Raw genomic sequence first — 18,830 nt, forward strand, 5'->3', positions numbered from 1 at the left:
TTGAACCGCACCTTTGGGGCGCTGCCTTGCTTGACATCCTAGAGGATGGCGAGAAGGGGCGAGCGACGTATGCTGACATGAAATGTGTCTCTGAATACTTGATTGATAATGTGTATGCCTGGCCAGCGCCGGTGGAACCTGTGTGGAAATGATGGAATTAGGCCAAATACTAAGGCCGAGAACCGATTTGGCCAAGTGGTCACGTCGCGCAGAACCCGACCTCGAGTCTTATTCTGAGAGCATTCAAGCGGCAATCGATGAATGAGCTCCATCGACCTGAATATTGTGCGATGCGCCCTGCCGTGCTTGCGTGATGCGCGGGAGAAATGGGCCAAGGTGTTTGATGTTATCGCCGAAGACACCATGTTAGACCAGCTCCGATGGAACACCGCTAGACTTTTGCCGGTGCTCTAGTGGCGAGCCTGTTTGCCCGTTGCCGGCAACAGGCTCAGGCCCAGGGAAACCATGGCAAACGCCGATGGCAGGAAGGAACGCCCGCCGTTATTGCCGATGACGTGACGTCTTCGTTGATGGTGGGGCTCGTTGCGGTGATGGCTGCACTTTGGGAGCTCGGTCTGTACAATTGCGAGAGCAGAGGGCTGTTGGGCGTTATTTATAAAGCTACACCAGGTCACTTCTCCAGACCAGCCATAACCCCAAGATCAACACAACTCCTGTAGACACTTCCCGGTAGCATCTGGCTTCCGAAATATCAACCCAAGTAGATCCAGGCCACCCAACCCAAACCGTCAAAATGGCCAAAGTCCTTCTCACCGGTGCGTATGCGAAACCACAGCGGCCTGGTTGATCAGTCGAGCTAACAAATCTCCGCAGGTGGCTCTGGCTTCATCGCGGCTCACGTTCTCGAGCAGCTTCTGGAGCGTGGCCACAACGTCGTGACCACTGTTCGTTCCGAAGACAAGGCGGCCAAGATCCACGCCGCCCACTCCAGCCTGGGCAAGGGCCGTCTGCAGACGGCCATCGTGCCCGACATCGCGAAGCCAGACGCCTTTGATGAGGTCGTCAAGACTCCGGGTATCGAGGTCGTCCTCCACACGGCGTCGCCGTTTCATTTCAACATCACAGACCCCCAAAAGGATCTTATCGACCCTGCCGTCATCGGCACGACTGGCATCCTCAAGGCCATTGCTAAATCGGCCCCAGGCGTGAAGCGCGTGGTTATCACCTCGTCCTTCGCCGCCATCCTCGACGCATCCAAGATAAATGACCCCAATACGACCTTCACCGAGAAGTCCTGGAACCCCGTGACCATCAAGGAAATCCACAACGACAACGCGACCGCCTACCGCGCCTCCAAGAAGCTCGCCGAGAAGGCTGCCTGGGATTTTGTCGCCGACAAGTCCAACAACGCAAAGTTCGACCTCGTCACCGTCAACCCCCCAATGGTCTTCGGCCCCGTGGTGCACCACCTGGCCAGCCTTGACACTATCAACACCTCCAACGAGCGCATCGTGGCCCTCGCGCAGGGCAAGTGGAAGGAGGCTGGCGCTGTCCCCGCCACGGGCGTGTCCAACTGGGTCGACGTGCGCGACGTGGCCAGGGCGCATATCTTGGCCTTCGAAAAGCCTGAGATCGGCGGCCACAGGCTCTTCACGACGGCGGGCTCCTACTCCAACAGAGGTATCCTAGACGCTGCCAGGAAGAACTTCCCCGAGCTCAAGGACAAGCTGCCGGCGGAGGACGTCCAGGGTGGAGAGCCCGCCCCTGCGGACAAGACCTACAAGTTCGACAACTCGGAGACCACCAAGCTGCTGGGTTTCGAGTGGATCCAGATCGAGACCACTGTCGTTGACACTATCAAGAGTCTGAAGTCCTTCTTGTGATGGGGGTTGTAGGACCGGGGGCGAATGATGGTTGGGTGACTGCGAGCAGGTGGCCACGTAGACATGGCTCAATGAAGCCGACACATAGATAGACTTAAACATGATTCCTCGTTCGCTGACACCGGGCATATATCGGGACTTGACAGTAACAAGCTGTGTTCGCCTGAGTTCAACGGCGCCTGATCACAACTACGATCGTCAGAGAGCCTGTCAGTACGAAGTCATATATCAAAGTAGATTTCGTTTCGTGTATTCATTCCACCAATCTCGGGCGGACCTGAGTCGAGTTCCAGCTGCTGACTACTCCCATATTCACACGTACACAGGGGCCACACCTCCATAGCCCAAGATGGCCCGAAATAACCTGTCAAAAAATCAGTGGTACAGAAGTCATACTGATATCCTCATTCATCTAATCTTGTTGCAAGCCCTGCCCTCTTCCGGTGGAGGGGGTATCAATCAAATGCAGCCCATTCATCACAAAATCTTCCGCCCTATTTATACAACAGGGCCAAGCATTGTATCCCAAACGCCTTCCGCAATGTTTCTCCATGGTCCGTGGTCCGACCCATCTAGTATCTACAACACAGCCGTCAAAGTAAGGCGTGATCATGTGTGGCGCCCTGTGCGCCGCGAAACCAGGCCCGGTGACAAGAGGCTCTCGGAGAAGATCACAGGAAGTAGTCGCTCGGGCCCCTACGGCCAGCAGGCACGTGCCGTTGGTCATCGGGCACAGCGGAGAAGATACTGAACTTGGTATCCAGGTTTGTGTCGACTGTCATAATGGAAGCCACATTGCCACATCTGTAGCAGTAGTTGGGCGCAGACCAGACTGTCACAACGGACTTCTCAGGGAAGTGGTACTGACAGATATTGTTAGCTTTGTGGAGAGCCCAAGTTTGATGGGACGGGGCGGAAGCTAACCTTATAGCCTTCATTCACCAGCTGGTGGGCTCGTGCAATGGTCTTCAGGCCGTTGACATGGTTGAACTCAGTGGCAACCTTATCGCCGAACAACCAGCCAGCGCCACGGGGACTCACAGCCCATGTATCGATGTCTTCGGGGTCGCTCCACACCAAGTCGCAGAATGCACCCTCGTGAGGAATCTCCTGGGCTCGGGCGACGACCCTGATCTGATCAATAGTCCGGATCTCAGGGCTGAGGCCACCGTGCACACACAGAACGGTCCCATCCACAATGGCGGCAAGGACAAGGAAGTCGAACACTTGGCAGCATGCCTTCCAAACAGATGCATTGCCATACTTTGTTTGGCATTCCTCGTAGAACCCGTAGACCTGGGTAATCTGTCGGGACTCGTGGTTTCCTCGGACGAGCACGATTCGGTCAGGATACCTGGGGCTGGTCAGTCACGGTGCGGGATGTCATTCTGCGCCGTGCCCCGACTTACTTTGCCTTGAGACACATCAGTAACGTGAAGGTCTCGAGACTGAAATATCCGCGGTCGACGAAATCGCCCAAAAACACAAATCGAGTATCGGCTGACTGTGAGGGACCGGTAGCGGCAGCACCGCTACCGGAACCCGAACTGTCGGGCCTGGCAACGCTCTCGGAAGATGTGTTGGCCTCCTCATCAACGACGTCCCCACCTGCCTCGCCACCTTCTTCTCCAGATGCCTTGGACTGCTTTATCTTCTTCCTCAGTTTCGGGTTGGTAATCTCTGTTGGCGGCTCGATATCTTCTGAGGTTATCACCGTCGTAGCCGTCTGTGGGGCTTGTACATTGGTCTCGCCAGGCATTCCGCCGGCGACTCGGAAGAGCTCCAGGAGATCGTAGAACTGGCCGTGTATGTCTCCACAGATTGTGACGGGCGTCACGACTGGTTGTATGTTGGATTCTGGCAGGTCTGGTCAGCGCAAGCCCTCGTGCACTGGGCAGAGTGACGAACCCTCCATGAGGACTTCCTTCACCATCTCGCACAGCTGCTTCATGACAGACTCGGGAAGATAATGACATTGTTTTGCCTCCTCCAGCCATTCGTCTAGCCCAGCACCTGGCGTCAGGTTCGCCGGTCCGGGTTTGGGAACATTAGCCATGGCGGACTGCCTGTCTTCTGCAGCGCGGCTGGCAGTTTCGGGGAGTCTGAAATGGGTATGGAATCGACGAGGGCGCAATCAGAGGAAGCCGGATCGACTCGAGCCAAGGCACCGAGGTCGGGCGGGACACGTGAGAAGGGTCTGTGTAAGATGCCGTCAGTGTCATGTCCTGGGCCATCGCGATCTTTGCCTTATCCATGACCTACGCAGAGACCTGGTCACAGCTTCTGGGGAGCTGAAACTTAGCTGTGCTCTTGATGATGCTTGAAGAACGGTAGCTTGACGGAGTCTGGGGCCGAGGCGTTGGGATGGATGCTAGATAGGTCAGGTACAGTGCTACACAGCAATAGCATTGGCCCAGGGTCTTGATGCCAAAGCAGTCGGCACTAGGGGTTCTTCCCCTTCCGCCGCATGCTCGGTTAGGACGGGGGTTTTGAAAGGAGGGGGGGGGGTGGTGACGGCTGGTCCGTGAGCCTAACTCCTCGCTGAGCTCATGGGCGCAGGGGTTTGTCAGAGTGGATCCTGCAGATCGGGAGGATGTGCTGAAGTGGGATGGCATTTGCAGACCACAGCACCCCCACAATCGACAGGGAGCTCTATCTATCCAGCGCGGATTACCCGTGTGAACTATCACTCATCGCCGCAAATTCCCCGGCAGACGCTCAAACGACATAGTGTACCTTAGCATCCACAAGCTTCCAGGCCAACAGTTACCGGACAGATTAGCTACTACCATCCTCTGGAATTCGGGGATGAGGACCCATCAGCCTATCCCAGGTCTATTTGTTTCCTGCAACGAACTTACCTGACCGGCGGTCATATGTCAACAAAGTCCGCGACAACAGCCGATGACCGTGCCGAATTATACTTCTCTCCCTGTCGATCACCAACGCCTTTCTGAGCGCCGTTTTCTTCACGTCACAGATCCACCACGTACGACCTCACCATGGCCACGCCCGAGGGCAAATCCGGCCCGAAGCAAGCTGGTGTCCTACCCATCCGTCCTGCTCAGACGCAGGGGCCGGCCGATTCGTCCAGGTCTGCCAAGTCGAAGGCTGCAGCACAGGATGGCATCAAGGCCAAGGTTAGGAGACTGCCCCCTGGTCTGACCGAGCACGAGTTTCTCACAGTCCTCGGCGACTCGTGGAAGCCGGGTAACGGAAAGGTTGGATGGTTTTCATACCACTGCGGGCATACGCCCAAAAGGTACGTCGGCTATGAGCATGCGTTGGGAGATAGCAGCTGACAGCATGGTGTTGGTGCAGCGCCTCCAAGGACTCCACGCCCGCATTCGCTTTCCTCCAAGTCAAAGAAGAGGACCTCGAAGCACTCGATCAGGCTGTCCAGAACTCTACTTGGGAGGACGCAAAGGGCACCTTCAACAGCCCTTCTCTCGTCGGCCCGCCTTACGTGGAGCGCTCTATCTACAAGAAGATGCCACTTGCTAAGCCCAAGAAAGACCCCAAGGAGGGAACTATTGACCAAGATGAGGATTACAAGGCGTTTTTGGCCAGCCTGGCAGAGGATCCGACCATGAAGCCAGACGAAACCGCAGCCGACGCCGAGGACCCTACAAAAGCCGAGGCGGATGCTAAGATCACCATCGCCCCCCTGGCCCAGTTTATCAAGGAGAATCGTGAGAAGAAGGCGAACAAGGCCAAGGAAGCCGCGGCTGCTAGAAGCAACAAGCATTCAAGACAAGAGTCGCAAGGCGCTAAGGGAAAAGGCTCATCAACAGCACCGGATGATTCTAGGAAGAAGTCCAAGGAAAAAGCCACTGAGAAACCTAAGGAGACAGTGCGCATTCTTAAGAAGCAGGCCGCTACGGAGGCTGCCGCTGAGGCTGCTAAAGCAGTTGCCAAGGACATCAAGGCGGGCAGCTCCTCCTCCGACGCCGCCAGCAGTCGTCGTGCTGGTATCCAGGGTGTTGCCAACATTCTTAAGCGTGATCTCGGCCTGTCCAACGGTTCCGCTGCTAGAAAAGCGCGTCAGGAGGTGGCAAAGCAGGAGGCTGCTAAGAAAGGCGACGCTGACCCGAAGGCTACGGAGTCCAAAGGCAAGGACAGAGGGTCCAAGACTGCAGCAACAGCAGAGCCCGCACAAGCAACAGACCGGCCTCCAACGCCTACAGCACCGAAAGCACAGGCGGAAAAGTCGAGGCCAGGGCGAAGCAGAAGGGGTAAGGAGTGCAAGTCGTCCGACTCTAAGACCGGAGGGCCTGTAGAAGCTCCAGCCGCGGCACCCAAGGCCCCTGTCATATTACAGAAGAAGAAGGAAGACAGTGCTGGAGCATCCGCGGCTAAGGAATCGCCAAATACTGCCAAGCCTGGCTCTAAACAAGGCGCCCCCTCGGCAGCACCGACACCTCCGACTGGTCCGAAGGCAGCAGCCGCAAAGGGCAGTCAGTCCGGAGGCTCCCAGAAGAAGGGCAGCAACCCAGCGCCAGCAGCTGCTTCTACACGAGCGTTTCTTAAGCATGCCAATCCATCTCAGGGAGTGACCGAGGCGCTTTTGAAGGAAGCCATGCAGGCCTTTGGTAGCATCAGCTTCGTCGAGATTGACCGTCGCAAGGGTTTCGCATACGTGGATTTCTCAGATCACGCTGGACTGGTCAAGGCGATGTCAGCCAGTCCCGTCCCTGTTGCTCAGGCAACCGTACAAGTCCTCGAGCGTAAGGACCAAGGTTCTAAGAAGGCTGCCAGTACACCTAGCAACCAGGCTCAGTCCGGTGCTGTCAACAGCAGCAGCACTACAGCAGCCCCAGCCGCAGCTGCAGCCACAGGCCCTGCTAACCCCCCGACTGCATCTAATGCGGATAAGAGCGCCAGTGGAACAGCTGTCGAGCAGCAGCAACCTAAGCGCAGCCGGCGACGCGGTCGCGGAAGAGGAGGAAATGGAGGCGGGGGAGGAGGAGGTGGTGGTGGTAACAACGAAGGGAAGACGGAGACCGTCGCTGGGTCCTCTGCACCGGTAGCCGCGGATGCTGGAGGGCCCGGCGCTGGCTGAACAATTGCGACTTTCACGATTCGATTATTCAGGGTGTGTGCATTCGGCCCGCCGCCCAAGACCGCCAGGGTCCGCAAGGGGCCAGATAGCACTTTCAGATTGATTCCGGGACATGTGAGCTGGATCGATGCGAGGCCGGTCGGGGAATTAGCGGGCATGTTTCATGCATTCAGCAGACTCACTACACGTCGCTGGTGTCTACGGCATCGCCGTATGGTATTCGACCGCACGGAACAGAACCTACGATCATTGAAGCGGTCACTTGTTGAAAGGATGTGTCGAAGGGGAGGAATGGGCAGTCGGCATTCTTGCCATCAGAGGCCCTCATTCAGGTGGCAGAGAGGGCGATCTTCAGCGTGGGTTGCGTTTCAGCCGAACAGTCCCACGCCGCGCAGATGTCCGGCTGCCCGAGATGTCCACATAGTTCAGGTAACCGGCGTGTTGACGCTACCAAGAAGGGCAATCATTGATGCGCGCGCGCGCGACGCCCTCCGCACCTCGGGACGCCGTCGATCTCTTGTGCCCATTGTTGTGTTCGCTTTCCAAAGATGACATGCATAGCCGAAACGTCGGGCGAGGGTGACATGCTGTACCACACTCCTGCCAGGCTGCCCCGTCCCCTCTCACCCTCCATCATCCGCCCTCTAACCATCCCGACAGAGCCTGGCGGCATGATCAGACACACCCACGTACTTCATGTGACGGGTCGATTGACGTCACCTTGCCTCGAAGCAGGGCTGAACTGGGAACGGCTGCCTCGAGGGGGGAAAGGCTGGGGCGCCCGTCAGTCCCCCGGCTACAACGGATGGGCAGAGGTGTGTTGTTTGTTCGTCACCGATTCCGAGTCCAGGTCACTACGTGAATAGTGTGATTTCCTGCTCCTTGGTCGTCGGTCAGAATCAGTTTGAATTGGATCCCGCTTCTCTAACTATCTTCGCTCTTTTTCCAAAACTTCTCTCTCTCTCTCTCTCTCTCTCTTTTTTTTTCTTCGTCTTCATTCGTGACAATCGTTACGCTTCATCCAACAGGGGGTATATACTCGGGCAGTGAAGCCATGGTTTCCCTTTCTCGAACCCAAGCCCCAGAATGGGGGCCATCTGTCTATCTAGAAAGGGCTGGTGTGTGGTATCTATCCTAGTAAATGAAATGGAAGAAAAGAAGAAGAGGTGGTATCACATTTCCCAGAGAGCCCCGTCCCGCCCCGCCCTTTCCCAGATGGCCAGCCAGCCTGATATCTCCAGACAGATTCCACATGCCCGCCCAACCATCCATCCACATGTTCAACCATCCAAAAACTCCGTAAAAAGGCATAGCCCCCAAGTGGTAGGCACCGAGAGCCGTGAAAAATGTTTTCAATTTGACCAAGCCGTGAGACGTGAGACGTAAAAACAAAATGAAACACGCATCGTGTGCCAGTGTCCCCGGCCGTCAGGACCTGCATGGCTGACTGCCAGCTCGCCCAGAACCGGGGGTCCAACAGGTACTCGTGTGGGGTTGTCAGCTGTGTGTGTGCGTGTGTATGCGTGTGCTTTTCTGTGCCCCGGTGTGGTGTGGTGTGGTGTGAAGAGGAGGGGCATTCTTCAGCAGAGCACCGCCCTGTGTGGGCAAATCAAGGTCTGCCTCGCAGGGTAGTCTGTTGCCCACTGTGCGCTAGTTGCCCAAGAAATGAGCACGGAATCTGCGCGCCTGCTCAGAAAGACACCGCCGACGTGGGACTCCAGGGTCCCGATAGGGAGCTCTAGCAATGAGAGCCCGGGCCAGGTCGGGGATCATCAAGATGGTATTTCTGGGGGTTTAATCTGTAGTAAGCCGTGCTTTTTCGACATGGTCTTTGTGTTGCGTTCGTGGTCTGACGACCAGTATGAACAAAGTGATGACAGTCTCCACAGTCTGCGCAGTGAATCCCGGTTGCCGCGTGCAACGACATGTGTTGGTGAGATTCAGGCGAGGTAAAGATGTTGATTGCGACATGGCCGACCACTCGTATCCTTAGCACCTTGTCTAGTTTTCAGCTGAGAGGTGAAGGGGGGTGATCAAGGTGGCGCTCCAGCTGAAGGATCACGAAGGATCCACGCTGCTCGGTGAGCCTCGGGGCTCCCTCCCTGGAGAGAGCAAGGAAGCATCGCCGCGTGGATGTCGCTGTGTTGCGATTATAGAGGGTGAGGGTAATAGTTCCCATTCTCGAAGGCGGTTGGAGACATAGCCCCGTCGTACTGGTAAATGACAGTGGGCCGCTCCATGCCGGCACTGCGAGGCGTCGAGGAGTAGGCCGGGTCCTGGTAATGAGACATTGCTGGCTGGCCAGTCTTGGACATCGCGATAGGCCCGTCGAAACGGCGTCCGGGGCTGACCACACTCGGCGATGTCGGTATTGTGACGGTGGGCCGTGCAGCAGGGGGGCCAAGGGGCTCAACATATGGTCTGTCGGAGTAGGAGACATGGCTCATGCGGCGACTGCTTCTGGGGGCCTTGGAACTTGACCGCCTGGAGCAGCTTCCATCGCTCGAGGTCTCGCTGCGTTCGAAGCGGCCCTTGAGGCGGTCTTTCTGCTGGTCGACATCCGACTCCTTGGACCGCTTGCTCTCGCTCCGGTGCAGCTTGCCGCTCTTGGGAGAGGGTGTTGTGGCAGGCTGGCTCTCGTGGTCCCGGAGCTTCTTGTGGAGCCTGTCGTTGTTGGTTCGAAGGTCCTCATTCTCGTCCTGTAGTGCTGTGAGACGGGCCTCCAGACCTTTGTTGGCCTCCCTGAGCTTCTTCCTCTCGTGCTGGAGATCTTTCTTCTCATCCTCCAGGTTGTCGCATCGACTGTTCACGGCTTGCAGGTTGGCGTCAGCCTGTCTGAGTTTCTTGGTGAGTTGTCTTTCGATATCCAGGGCTTTCGCCTTCCACTCGTCGACCTGATTCACGGTCGCTTCCAGCGCCTGCTTTAGAGCCTGCTGCTCATACAGTGGGTCTGTGTAATGATCAGGATATGCTGTCCCTGAGTAGTTTGAACTCGTGGTCGACGAACCAGCGCCTGAATCACTCCTCGAGGTCGAGGAACGGGAGGACCCACTGCGGGAGGTGGTGTCCTCACCGAACCTGACAGTCTTGCGCGAACTGTCGCTCGGCATGGTGCCGGGGCGAGGCCGGATTGTTTGATATGGGTTGGCCGTCTGCTTGTGCCAGGGCTGGCGACCTGGGCGAGGAGACGATGCAGGAACACTGAAGGAATTCAGCACGTGTCCCACGTTGATTTGGCCAAAGTACCGGAGAAAACTGCACGAGTGCCCAATCTAAGAAGAATCGAGAGAAGGCGAGGCGAGGAGAGTATTTAAATCGGGCGAATTGGGCAGTGCCGGAGCTCAGGTTAGACAAGGCTGTGGGTAATACGCCGTCTTAGTGGGAGCATTAGGCTGCAAGGAAGGTGGTTAAAAACCAGGGGTAGTCAGAGCCCAACCGGGGCTGGATGGGTGTGGATGGACGGGGTGGGATGGGGATATAATAAGGAGGGCCGAAACCACCGAGTCTCCCTTGCAAGGAAATGGATTTCGGAAGGTTCTCGAGACAATTCCAAACAGGCTCAGTAATGGACAATGAAGCGAGAAGGGAAGAAGGCCCGAGAACAAGAAAAATGCCTTGCCACGGAGGAGAAGTGCATTTGTTTCCCAATGGAGGGAGGCACCGGGTGGAGGGGGGGCAGAGGCACGGTCAGAGAATCAATGAGCCTCACGGTTGCCCACCTGCGCTACTACCCAGGTACATCCCCAGGTACCTGCCTCCGGAGCCAGCCATGACTGCCTGCTGCCTCGGGGGCTCAAGTGACACAGCAATGCGAACTAGCACATTGACGACACCATGCGGGCAGGGGGTCCTGCGAAGTGGATTAAAGAAACTAGGTGACTCGAAGGCTGCCTTACAGCACTGCGCAGCAAGGCAGAGACGGATCGGAGCAAAGGTGGTGTGCGTGTGATACCGCTACCGCGATGCTGGGTGGGTGGAGTGCCAACGGGCGGTGGCTTGTCCCTTGCACTTGCATCCTGCGCTACTCATATGGCGCAAGCTGCCAGCGCTACTTGAAGTATCAATACCTAGGTACCTAGGTATGTAAGGCAACCAGTCTAGGATCTGCCACCCCGAGAGTGTGTGCAGTGCACCCCCTGTGTGGCAGTGTGGGCATAAGCTAGCAGTAAGTACCTAGGTAGACACGTCCTCTGAGGCTCGAAGGGCATAACTAGCAAAAGAAGAATTACGAACCCTGTTGGGATTGAATCAATGACCTCTCACGTCCTGCGTCCCGCGCCCACGGGCATGGGCAACAACGAAGATGCACTTTGTTCGAGCACTTTACCACTGAGCTAAAGGACCGTAGGTATCATCTTCCGGCCATGGTGATTGTGGTGCAGGGAGAGTGGTTTATACGGGCTAGAAGCACCCAACCTGCTCATTCTTTCCAGCACCCTGCTTCCCACAGCATCACTACCAGATATTTTTGCAGCAGATTGGCACAGTGTTGGTCTACACTGATTTGTGATTATCAAGTGCTTGGCATCCCAATCGCTCGTATTCAATGGTTCGCAGGAGGTTCGCAGGAGGTTCATAGGTAGTAACGGAGGCAGGAGTCCTGTCCACAGTGTTGAACTGCAAGGTGTGGAAAAGACAGAACACTGGGTTATGTTCAGCAGAGTTCCAATGAGCAGTGGGCTCAGAGAAGCAGAAATCTAATTCAGGCGTGCTTCTCCAGATGCAGTGTTGATTAAAACCGTGTATTAAATCATTTGATGGAAGAGAGACTGTGAAGGCACTATCTCAGCATAGACCACAATCTGCTCTGGAAGTGTTGAGGTTAGGTGATGTAGTGGTGTGAGCTGAGGTAAGCATGCGCGTCGGCTGCAGCATCAAGTCGCATCTCGGCGCGCCTGCCAGTCGCTTCCTTCCTTCAGGCTCGTCACATCGTCACCGTATGTACCCATTGCCCCCTCCTTCCACCCTTGCAGTTGATTTCACAACGACTCGATGATTTCCTTTCGAGTGATCCCTCTCAGACACAGCCGTCTGTGAAAAAGGGCATCCAAGTGGCATCCCCTCACTTTGTGGTGAACACGCATGCTAACATTGTTTCCGTTCCAGTTCTCACGAGATCTTCCACTGCCTGTAAGCAACTCCTTCGTCGTAAATAAATGGATTTTACTAACTTGTAATGTAGACCACAATGTCTGACAATATTGTATGTCTTCCTTCTTATGCCCACAACACACCGTCGTATCCAATCCGGCCGGTACAGATCCGGCTTCACAGAAACAAGATACCTGCTCTGTGGTGTTCCCATGGAACTTTCCTCAGACACTGTTCCCGGACACTCGTCCACTGGCCAATACACAATATCCCAACCGGCCACTATCCCAACAGACCATATAACTAATGGTATATAGGACGAGAACCCCGCGATGGCGCCGCCGCCGCCAGCTCCAGCACCAGCAACAGCAACAGCAACAGCAACAGCAACAGCAACAGCACCGCCGCTGCCGCTGCCGAGCCTGCCGCCGCCGTGCCCGCGCCCGCGCCCCCAGCGCCGCCCCCAGTAGGTCTTATATAACCCTACATTGGCGTATAAATGCAAGCTGCTGACAAATCAGCTGTTCTCACGCGCCCAGATGGCGCGACGATGAGTCTCCCGGTGGGCCTGCCGGCGCGGCAGGCGCTGGCCCTGACCCGCGCCTTCCTCGGGGCTCGGGCTCCCCCGCCGCCGCCCGTTGCAGGCACCAAGAGAGTAAGTAACACCAGCTGGCATATGAATGACCAACAAGCTAATTATGCTTCAGAAGGCCGGCGCCGGCGACGGCGACGGCGACGGCGACGAGGACGAGGACGAGGACGAGGACGAGAAGAAGAACAAGAACAAGAACAAGAAGAAGTCCCGCGTGAGTCCTCATGCTGCTTGTCCTCTGACCCATTCCCTCATCAAGCCATTGTCTCTCCGGAATCAAGCAGCAGATGCTAACTCCTCATAGTCCAAGAAGGGCAAGGGCGACGGCGGCGGCGACGGCGACTGCGGTGGTGGTGGTGGTGCTGGTGCGGCCGCCCCCGTCGACACCACCACTGTCGACACCATGCAGGAGTGTAAGTTAATATCCTTTGGTCTCTTGTATATCCTCATCTGATCATCATAGGAAGAGGACGAGGATGAAGGAGCGCCCCCCCCTTCTTAATAGTTTTTTTTTTTAAATAATAATAATAATAATAATGAACGATACTTTCGTTGTCTCTGCTGCAAAGTCTCACCCCCGCCGTGAAATGTTTCCCATCAGCATGTCTGTGAACATGTTGTAGCAAGGAAGCGAGCATCCGAGCATATGCACGCTCGCTGCCTTGAAATTTGACTCGTCGTACTGAGAATGGTTCATGTGCTACGCAGAAATACCATGACCTGCCCTTGATCGATCGGCCGTCGAGGCACATAACACTGGTACCATATCACGTACTAGAATGCCGGGAAGGGTATGTTATCCAAGTCCCAAATTGGGCGGAGAGGGGGAACAAACAGCAATTGCGAGACTTCAGAGCCATCGGACGGCTCCGTGTCCGGTGGGTTGATGTAAGATCTGGTTTCTCATCAGCCTCGTGTCCGATATCCTTGCAAGTCGTGGGGATACCACCTCTGGTGACGGGCATGTCAAACCTCGTTCATACACCTTCTGGGCTCTCTTCAAATGATTTTTCTTAGGAGGATGAACCGCTGAGGATAGTTTCGTTGATTCCGTATTACCATGGCCACACCTCTGTAACTTAACCCCTGAAGGGTAGCAAATCCATTAAGGCAGAGTCCTCGAACGACGCAAGCTCTGTGTAAGAGTGTCATCCAGGTGCAGATGTGACCAATGCATCACAATTCTTGACTCGTCCTGGTAGCAACCCTTGGTCTTCCGATCTGCGTTACATTCGTGATTTGGATTCTCTTCAGACCCCACTGTGACACTGACACAAGAATAAGAGGCGCCCTTGTTGCTGGAAGTTGGCCTGCGCACATGTTGGTAAAGAAAACATGGATGTTTCCCCAACGCGCGGTTGAGAAGTTGAACGTGACGAAACCCGGAGCTTAAGTTTGAGCACAGCTGCCACCGACACGAACATCGCCGGCCTCTCCGCACCGGTGGCCGTGGCTAGAAGAGGGGCAATGCGATCTGATGTCTGGCCGAGCAGCATGTCCGGTCCGGAATGTCTTTGCATGATGATCAGAATGGATGAGCGGCAGATTACCACGAGCTCTTGACTCTAACCATGTGGAAGTAGTGTCCTGGTTTGAACCATTGGAGAGTGATTCCTTGGTGAGGAACCTATTCGTTCTTGCGGGTTGGCCCTCCGAGTCGTCCTGTGCACTCTGCTCAGGACTTAGGAATGGCATACTGCTGTACTATCCGACACAAGCCCGAATCAAATTTGAGTCCATTGCACATTTGGTATGAGAAAGTTCTCTGTACCCGTCTGGCCAATGGTAAGGTATGCAAGCTCTCATGTCACTACCACACCTCGGCACTGTGGACTCACTATATTAGGCCTCTCTGGGTCTTGCCCAATATCTCATCACGGTCATTTGAGATTTTTGTAATGTCGAGGCTCTCAAATATCGATTGGCCGGGCAGCCTCGCAAACTTGAGCTGCTGTCGTGCTGAGGAAGGAGCGCCCCTTCCCCAACAGGCAGCATGAGCGTACCTCTCCAGACTGCGATGGCAGGTGCGCACCTTCCACGGAAGGAGCGTCTGCTGCACTGCAGGAATTGTCCCAAGGTGCTGTCCGAGGATTTCCATGATGTCCTCTCTGACCAGACGCCCGACACATGAAGACCAGCAGCGCTCAAAATTATTCAATTGGTTGAAAGCTCGAATTCCCGATTGAACAAGTTTGAAAATGTCTTTCTCCCTGCAGTTCAATGACTTCCAGCTGCCCTGCGCCCCGGAGTCCTTCGAGGCAATGGGGACAACGCAGAAGGCAAAGCTGAATCGTCATCGGAGGGTAAGTCTCGGGGATATTTCTTTTTGTTTCGTCTGTATGCAATTTCGTCCCCATCAATGTCATGGTATTTGTGGTCGTCCGCCGTTATTGTGCCGGCCAAGCGTTTCGAGCTCTCAAGTCGAACGGCTCATCCCAAGCTCTCTCGTGCTTGGGGTCGCGCTTCCTGTCGTCCATGTCGAGTGTCTCCCAGCTCCCTCGTGCTCAGGGTCGTGCTTCCTGTCTTCCATGTCGAGTGTCTCCAAGGTGATCACTTTGCATCTATGGCAGCCCCAATGGCTTAGCATCTTGTCGTTGTTCCCAACTGCGCAGTTACGTGTTCTTGCTAATAACGACGTGCCAGCTTCTCTCGTAACTGAATAAGGAAAGGCGTGCTGTTGATGATACAGCGTTGGGGCTTGATTGGGAGGCTTTTCGAGCGTCAGAGCCTTCTAAGAGTGCAGTACAGGGCTTGAAGCCAGAGCATCTTGTCTCGCCGGCCGGTTCGCTTGGATCCGAGCTGTGCTTTGTACTGCACTACCCAACGTTTCAGACCAAGCATTCGAACAACGGCGAAGTCTTCGACATAAGCAACCGTAGTATTACGCGGCTTGCAGGCTCGGGCTTCAATGCCGACAATACTCTTTGGCTTGACACTTTTTGTCGCCGAAGAAATACAACGACCAAGAGTGGCGAGCGCTTTCAGCCGCGCAAGCATGCTGAACCCGCTCTTTTCAACCACCATCTTGAATGGTTAGAGCTCTGCCTCCAGACAGCAACTGCGAAAGTGGTTGTCTTTTTCGGTAAGCAGAATGAAACCCTCTTCAGAGAGAAATGGGGTAATCGGCTAGGGGAGATCAAGTTGTGGGGTGACTACGACGAGATCTCTCTGTGGATGCTGTACCCTGAAGAAGACGAGACCTACTCTCGGGTCGAACGGCTTGTCCTGTTTGTCTGGCACCCCGAGTATCTCGGTCGCAGTGAGGATATTGCCAAAGGCCGGGCATACGATCGGCAGCTGGGCCTTGTTGCTCAGCTCGCCGGTCTAGCTCGCACTGATGAGCAGATCCGATTTCAAGAGACCTCCTCCACCACGCCTGGTTCGATCGAACGACCCATAGCAGCCGCTGAGGCCAGCGAGGAGGACAAATATGCGATTATCAAACGCGGGAACACAAAGCGCAAGCGAGGATTGACAAGTGATGCGGTACCTCTCGAGGTTGCTTGCATCGCTTGTGGGTATCCTCGACTTGATGTGAACCCATATTATTATGTGCCCGATGAGATGACGAGTCTCGCCTGCCGGGTGTATCTGGCAGCATACACCCAGTGTCCGGGCTGCAACAGACAGAGCAATCAGCAAGGGCTCCAGATTGCAAGAGAATTTATCCCGGTCGACGGGAATGTCCGTTGGTTTTCTCGCGACAGTGTTCAATGGGGGCGGGCCTTGCACCACCTATTACACGCTCGAGACTTTACCGAGGGGCGTGGCATCCAGCCAGCCGTCGGTGAGACCAGGGGAGAAGGCGTGCTGCTGGCGGGAGAGTGTGCGCCGAAGATGATCTCCGGATCGGAGGTGTATGTTCGTCCCACATCAGCCGATAACACAGTCTGAAAGACTCTCCATAACGGTCTTCCCAGACTTGTCTGGTTGAAGAATGTCAAAGGAGATTGGTTATTGCTCAACACACAGCGTCCCCTCCTGCCGGTCGAAGAGTGTTGCATCTGCGTACGCTCCTCCCGGTGGTCGAAGGGTGCTGTTTCGATTGGACGTATTATTATTTGCTGGGCATTCGCGGCGTCCCTTCCTGCTGGTCGAAGAGTGTTGCATCTGCGTACGCTCCTCCCGGTGGTCGAAGAGTGCTGCTTCTCTTCCGTACGGTCGAGTGACAAGAATGAGAGTATATTAGCAAATGCGATGTCACTTCCCACACTACGTGTGGTTGAGGAGACGTTGCGAAGGCAGCTTCCGGCTAGCGTGAGCTGGCTGGGGGTTTGGGCGTCGTCCCCCACCCGGGATGATGCCCAGCGCCGTGCTTCGTCATTCAGCCTCGGCCTCCCTGCACCCACGCGGACACTGGGGCGAACGCCGTGCTTCGTCATTCAGCCTCGGCTCCGGCCCACAGAGTCGATGCACCTTCGCACGGCTATGTCCTCTGCTTATTCGATGGCCGTCATCATTCATGGTTTCAATGCGTCTCTTCAGCCATCCGGAACTCTGACTCAAGAAGAGCAGCTGTTACGGGTCAGAACCCTGTTCCAGCAGCTAGGACACCACAAATGCGCCGCCGGGAAGGTAAGCAAGGTCGAGCTTCGATTTGAGCAATGTCAAGCTGATTGCACGCCGTGACTGACTCCTTCGATGCAATAGCTCAGTAGTCTTGCCTCGTCTTGTAACTGACCAACAACATCTGCTCTTCTCATTTTCCTTGGAAAGGATTGTGCCGGCTCGGAATTCCATTTTCATCATCTGAACACTCCCGCCTCGGCGCAATACCGAGCGTGAAAGCAAACAGCCACTGAATCTGTGTTAGTCGAACATCGAGTTCTCAAGGATGTCTAACAGGAACTTACGTGATAGTAGCATTCGGCCGCCGCCTTTTAACGTTGACATCCAGCCAGAGGTCGGAACTGAGCCGTGCAAGGGAGCGCACGAGTCCATGAATAACAGTGAACTGTTGACAGGCCCTCCTCAAGCTCCTCATTCACTTCAAGGCTCTCGCAGTGTCTCGGCGCGCTGCAGCTGGAGTGTTGGCGAGCTGCTTCTCAACCCAGCCGCTTCTGCCTTTCTTTGGCTGACCGACTTCCGCCCATGGCTCGCCGATTCGTCTCTATGTCTCCGCCGACACAATGCCCTTTGCAACGGGCTTAGACATCTGCCTCATCCGGCGTGTGCCAGCCTCGTCTCTGCGACCACTCGATCAGGCCATTGTACATCGCCGTGAAGGCTCGAAGCCTGCGCCCAATGACGATCTCCTGTATGTTGTTAGCCCACCCCTCATTCGAAACACAACCAAAGCGACCGGAATGTACCCCTCTTCCCAAGACTGGAGCTTCCTCGAATGACATTGACAGCCCAATTCATCCGGCGGAGCACGAGGGAACTTGCCTTCTTCCTGGCCCCGTTAATGCCAGTGGCGCTGCAAGCCGGACGCGAGGTCACATTCAGAGACTATTTCCGCTTTTCGCCGCCCCATCAATTATCCTGTCGGCGGTATGATCTTGTTGCATTGCGAAGACGATGGAGCTGGGCCTGGGGAGTCGATTGAACGGAATCGTCGCGTTTCGTGAGAAAGCAATCAAGAAGTGGGGTAGCTGCCGCCGACGTGGAGGACCGAAAACAGTAAAGACCGAACGGAGTCTGCCGAAACACACCAAAAATGTGGCTGTCGTTGGCTGCACGGCCGGCGTCACCGTAGTGCGAAGACACAAACACCTGAAATCCAGCCACTGCACAAGCAGGCCTGGCACAGACCAAGCTGCGACTCCGCCATTCCCCAGATTTATACGACGATGATGAGATCAAAAGTCACTTCTCAGGCTAGCGTCGCCCGCACCTGTAGCCCCAAGACTCCCGCGACTCAAATCAACTCCATGGACAGCGCTCGGAGCTGTGAGCTCATCGCCGGTTAGCAACATCGGATGAAGCAAAGACAAGACTGCAAACAAAAAACAAAAAACGAAGGACAGGAACGATTCGAGTACGACGTACCGAATGCTGTGGGTAATACCCTAGCCCAACCATGCAACCAGGAGCCACGCAGAGGATCCGCCAAGAGTAGAACTCGTGAGCGCTGCCGAACTTCTCATCCTCGACCAAGGAATAATTCGGGTACAAGCCACAGCTGAAGATAGCGTCAAGACGGCGCTTCGGAGGGCTAGAGTCTGCTTAATCTGGTCGTTGGGTCCATGGAGACTCACCAATACCGTCCCGTCCGAGTTCTTCAAACCGCAATCTTCCG

General features: G+C 55.5%; 5 protein-coding genes across 5 annotated transcripts; 3 read left to right on the forward strand and 2 right to left on the reverse strand.

Annotated features, from left to right (window-relative positions):
* Window positions 1–754: 754 nt before the first annotated feature.
* INS49_011659 (uncharacterized protein) lies at window positions 755–1,844 on the forward strand (the record flags this gene model as incomplete). Its single annotated transcript, XM_043172372.1, has 2 exons — window positions 755–776; window positions 835–1,844. The coding sequence occupies 2 exons, from the start codon at window positions 755–757 to the stop codon at window positions 1,842–1,844; spliced, it is 1,032 nt and encodes a 343-aa protein (XP_043024117.1).
* Window positions 1,845–2,515: 671 nt separating this feature from the next.
* Window positions 2,516–3,900, reverse strand: INS49_011660 (uncharacterized protein; the record flags this gene model as incomplete). The annotated part of the gene is made up of 4 exons (XM_043172373.1): window positions 2,516–2,707; window positions 2,769–3,198; window positions 3,254–3,701; window positions 3,753–3,900. 4 exons carry the CDS (start codon window positions 3,898–3,900, stop codon window positions 2,516–2,518), a joined length of 1,218 nt encoding a protein of 405 aa, XP_043024118.1.
* Window positions 3,901–4,846: 946 nt separating this feature from the next.
* On the forward strand, window positions 4,847–6,906 carry INS49_011661 (uncharacterized protein; the record flags this gene model as incomplete). The annotated part of the gene is made up of 2 exons (XM_043172374.1): window positions 4,847–5,106; window positions 5,166–6,906. 2 exons carry the CDS (start codon window positions 4,847–4,849, stop codon window positions 6,904–6,906), a joined length of 2,001 nt encoding a protein of 666 aa, XP_043024119.1.
* Window positions 6,907–9,056: 2,150 nt separating this feature from the next.
* On the reverse strand, window positions 9,057–10,016 carry INS49_011662 (uncharacterized protein; the record flags this gene model as incomplete). Its single annotated transcript, XM_043172375.1, has 2 exons — window positions 9,057–9,856; window positions 9,914–10,016. The coding sequence occupies 2 exons, from the start codon at window positions 10,014–10,016 to the stop codon at window positions 9,057–9,059; spliced, it is 903 nt and encodes a 300-aa protein (XP_043024120.1).
* Window positions 10,017–12,094: 2,078 nt separating this feature from the next.
* INS49_011663 (uncharacterized protein) lies at window positions 12,095–16,483 on the forward strand (the record flags this gene model as incomplete). The annotated part of the gene is made up of 9 exons (XM_043172376.1): window positions 12,095–12,109; window positions 12,181–12,244; window positions 12,315–12,467; window positions 12,537–12,652; window positions 12,705–12,803; window positions 12,894–13,002; window positions 13,876–13,883; window positions 14,806–14,892; window positions 15,338–16,483. 9 exons carry the CDS (start codon window positions 12,095–12,097, stop codon window positions 16,481–16,483), a joined length of 1,797 nt encoding a protein of 598 aa, XP_043024121.1.
* Between the last annotated feature and the right edge of the window lie 2,347 nt (window positions 16,484–18,830).

The sequence above is a fragment of the Diaporthe citri genome (genome assembly GCF_014595645.1).
Source record: "Diaporthe citri strain NFHF-8-4 chromosome Unknown scaffold_5, whole genome shotgun sequence".
Classification (NCBI taxonomy): domain Eukaryota; kingdom Fungi; phylum Ascomycota; class Sordariomycetes; order Diaporthales; family Diaporthaceae; genus Diaporthe; species Diaporthe citri.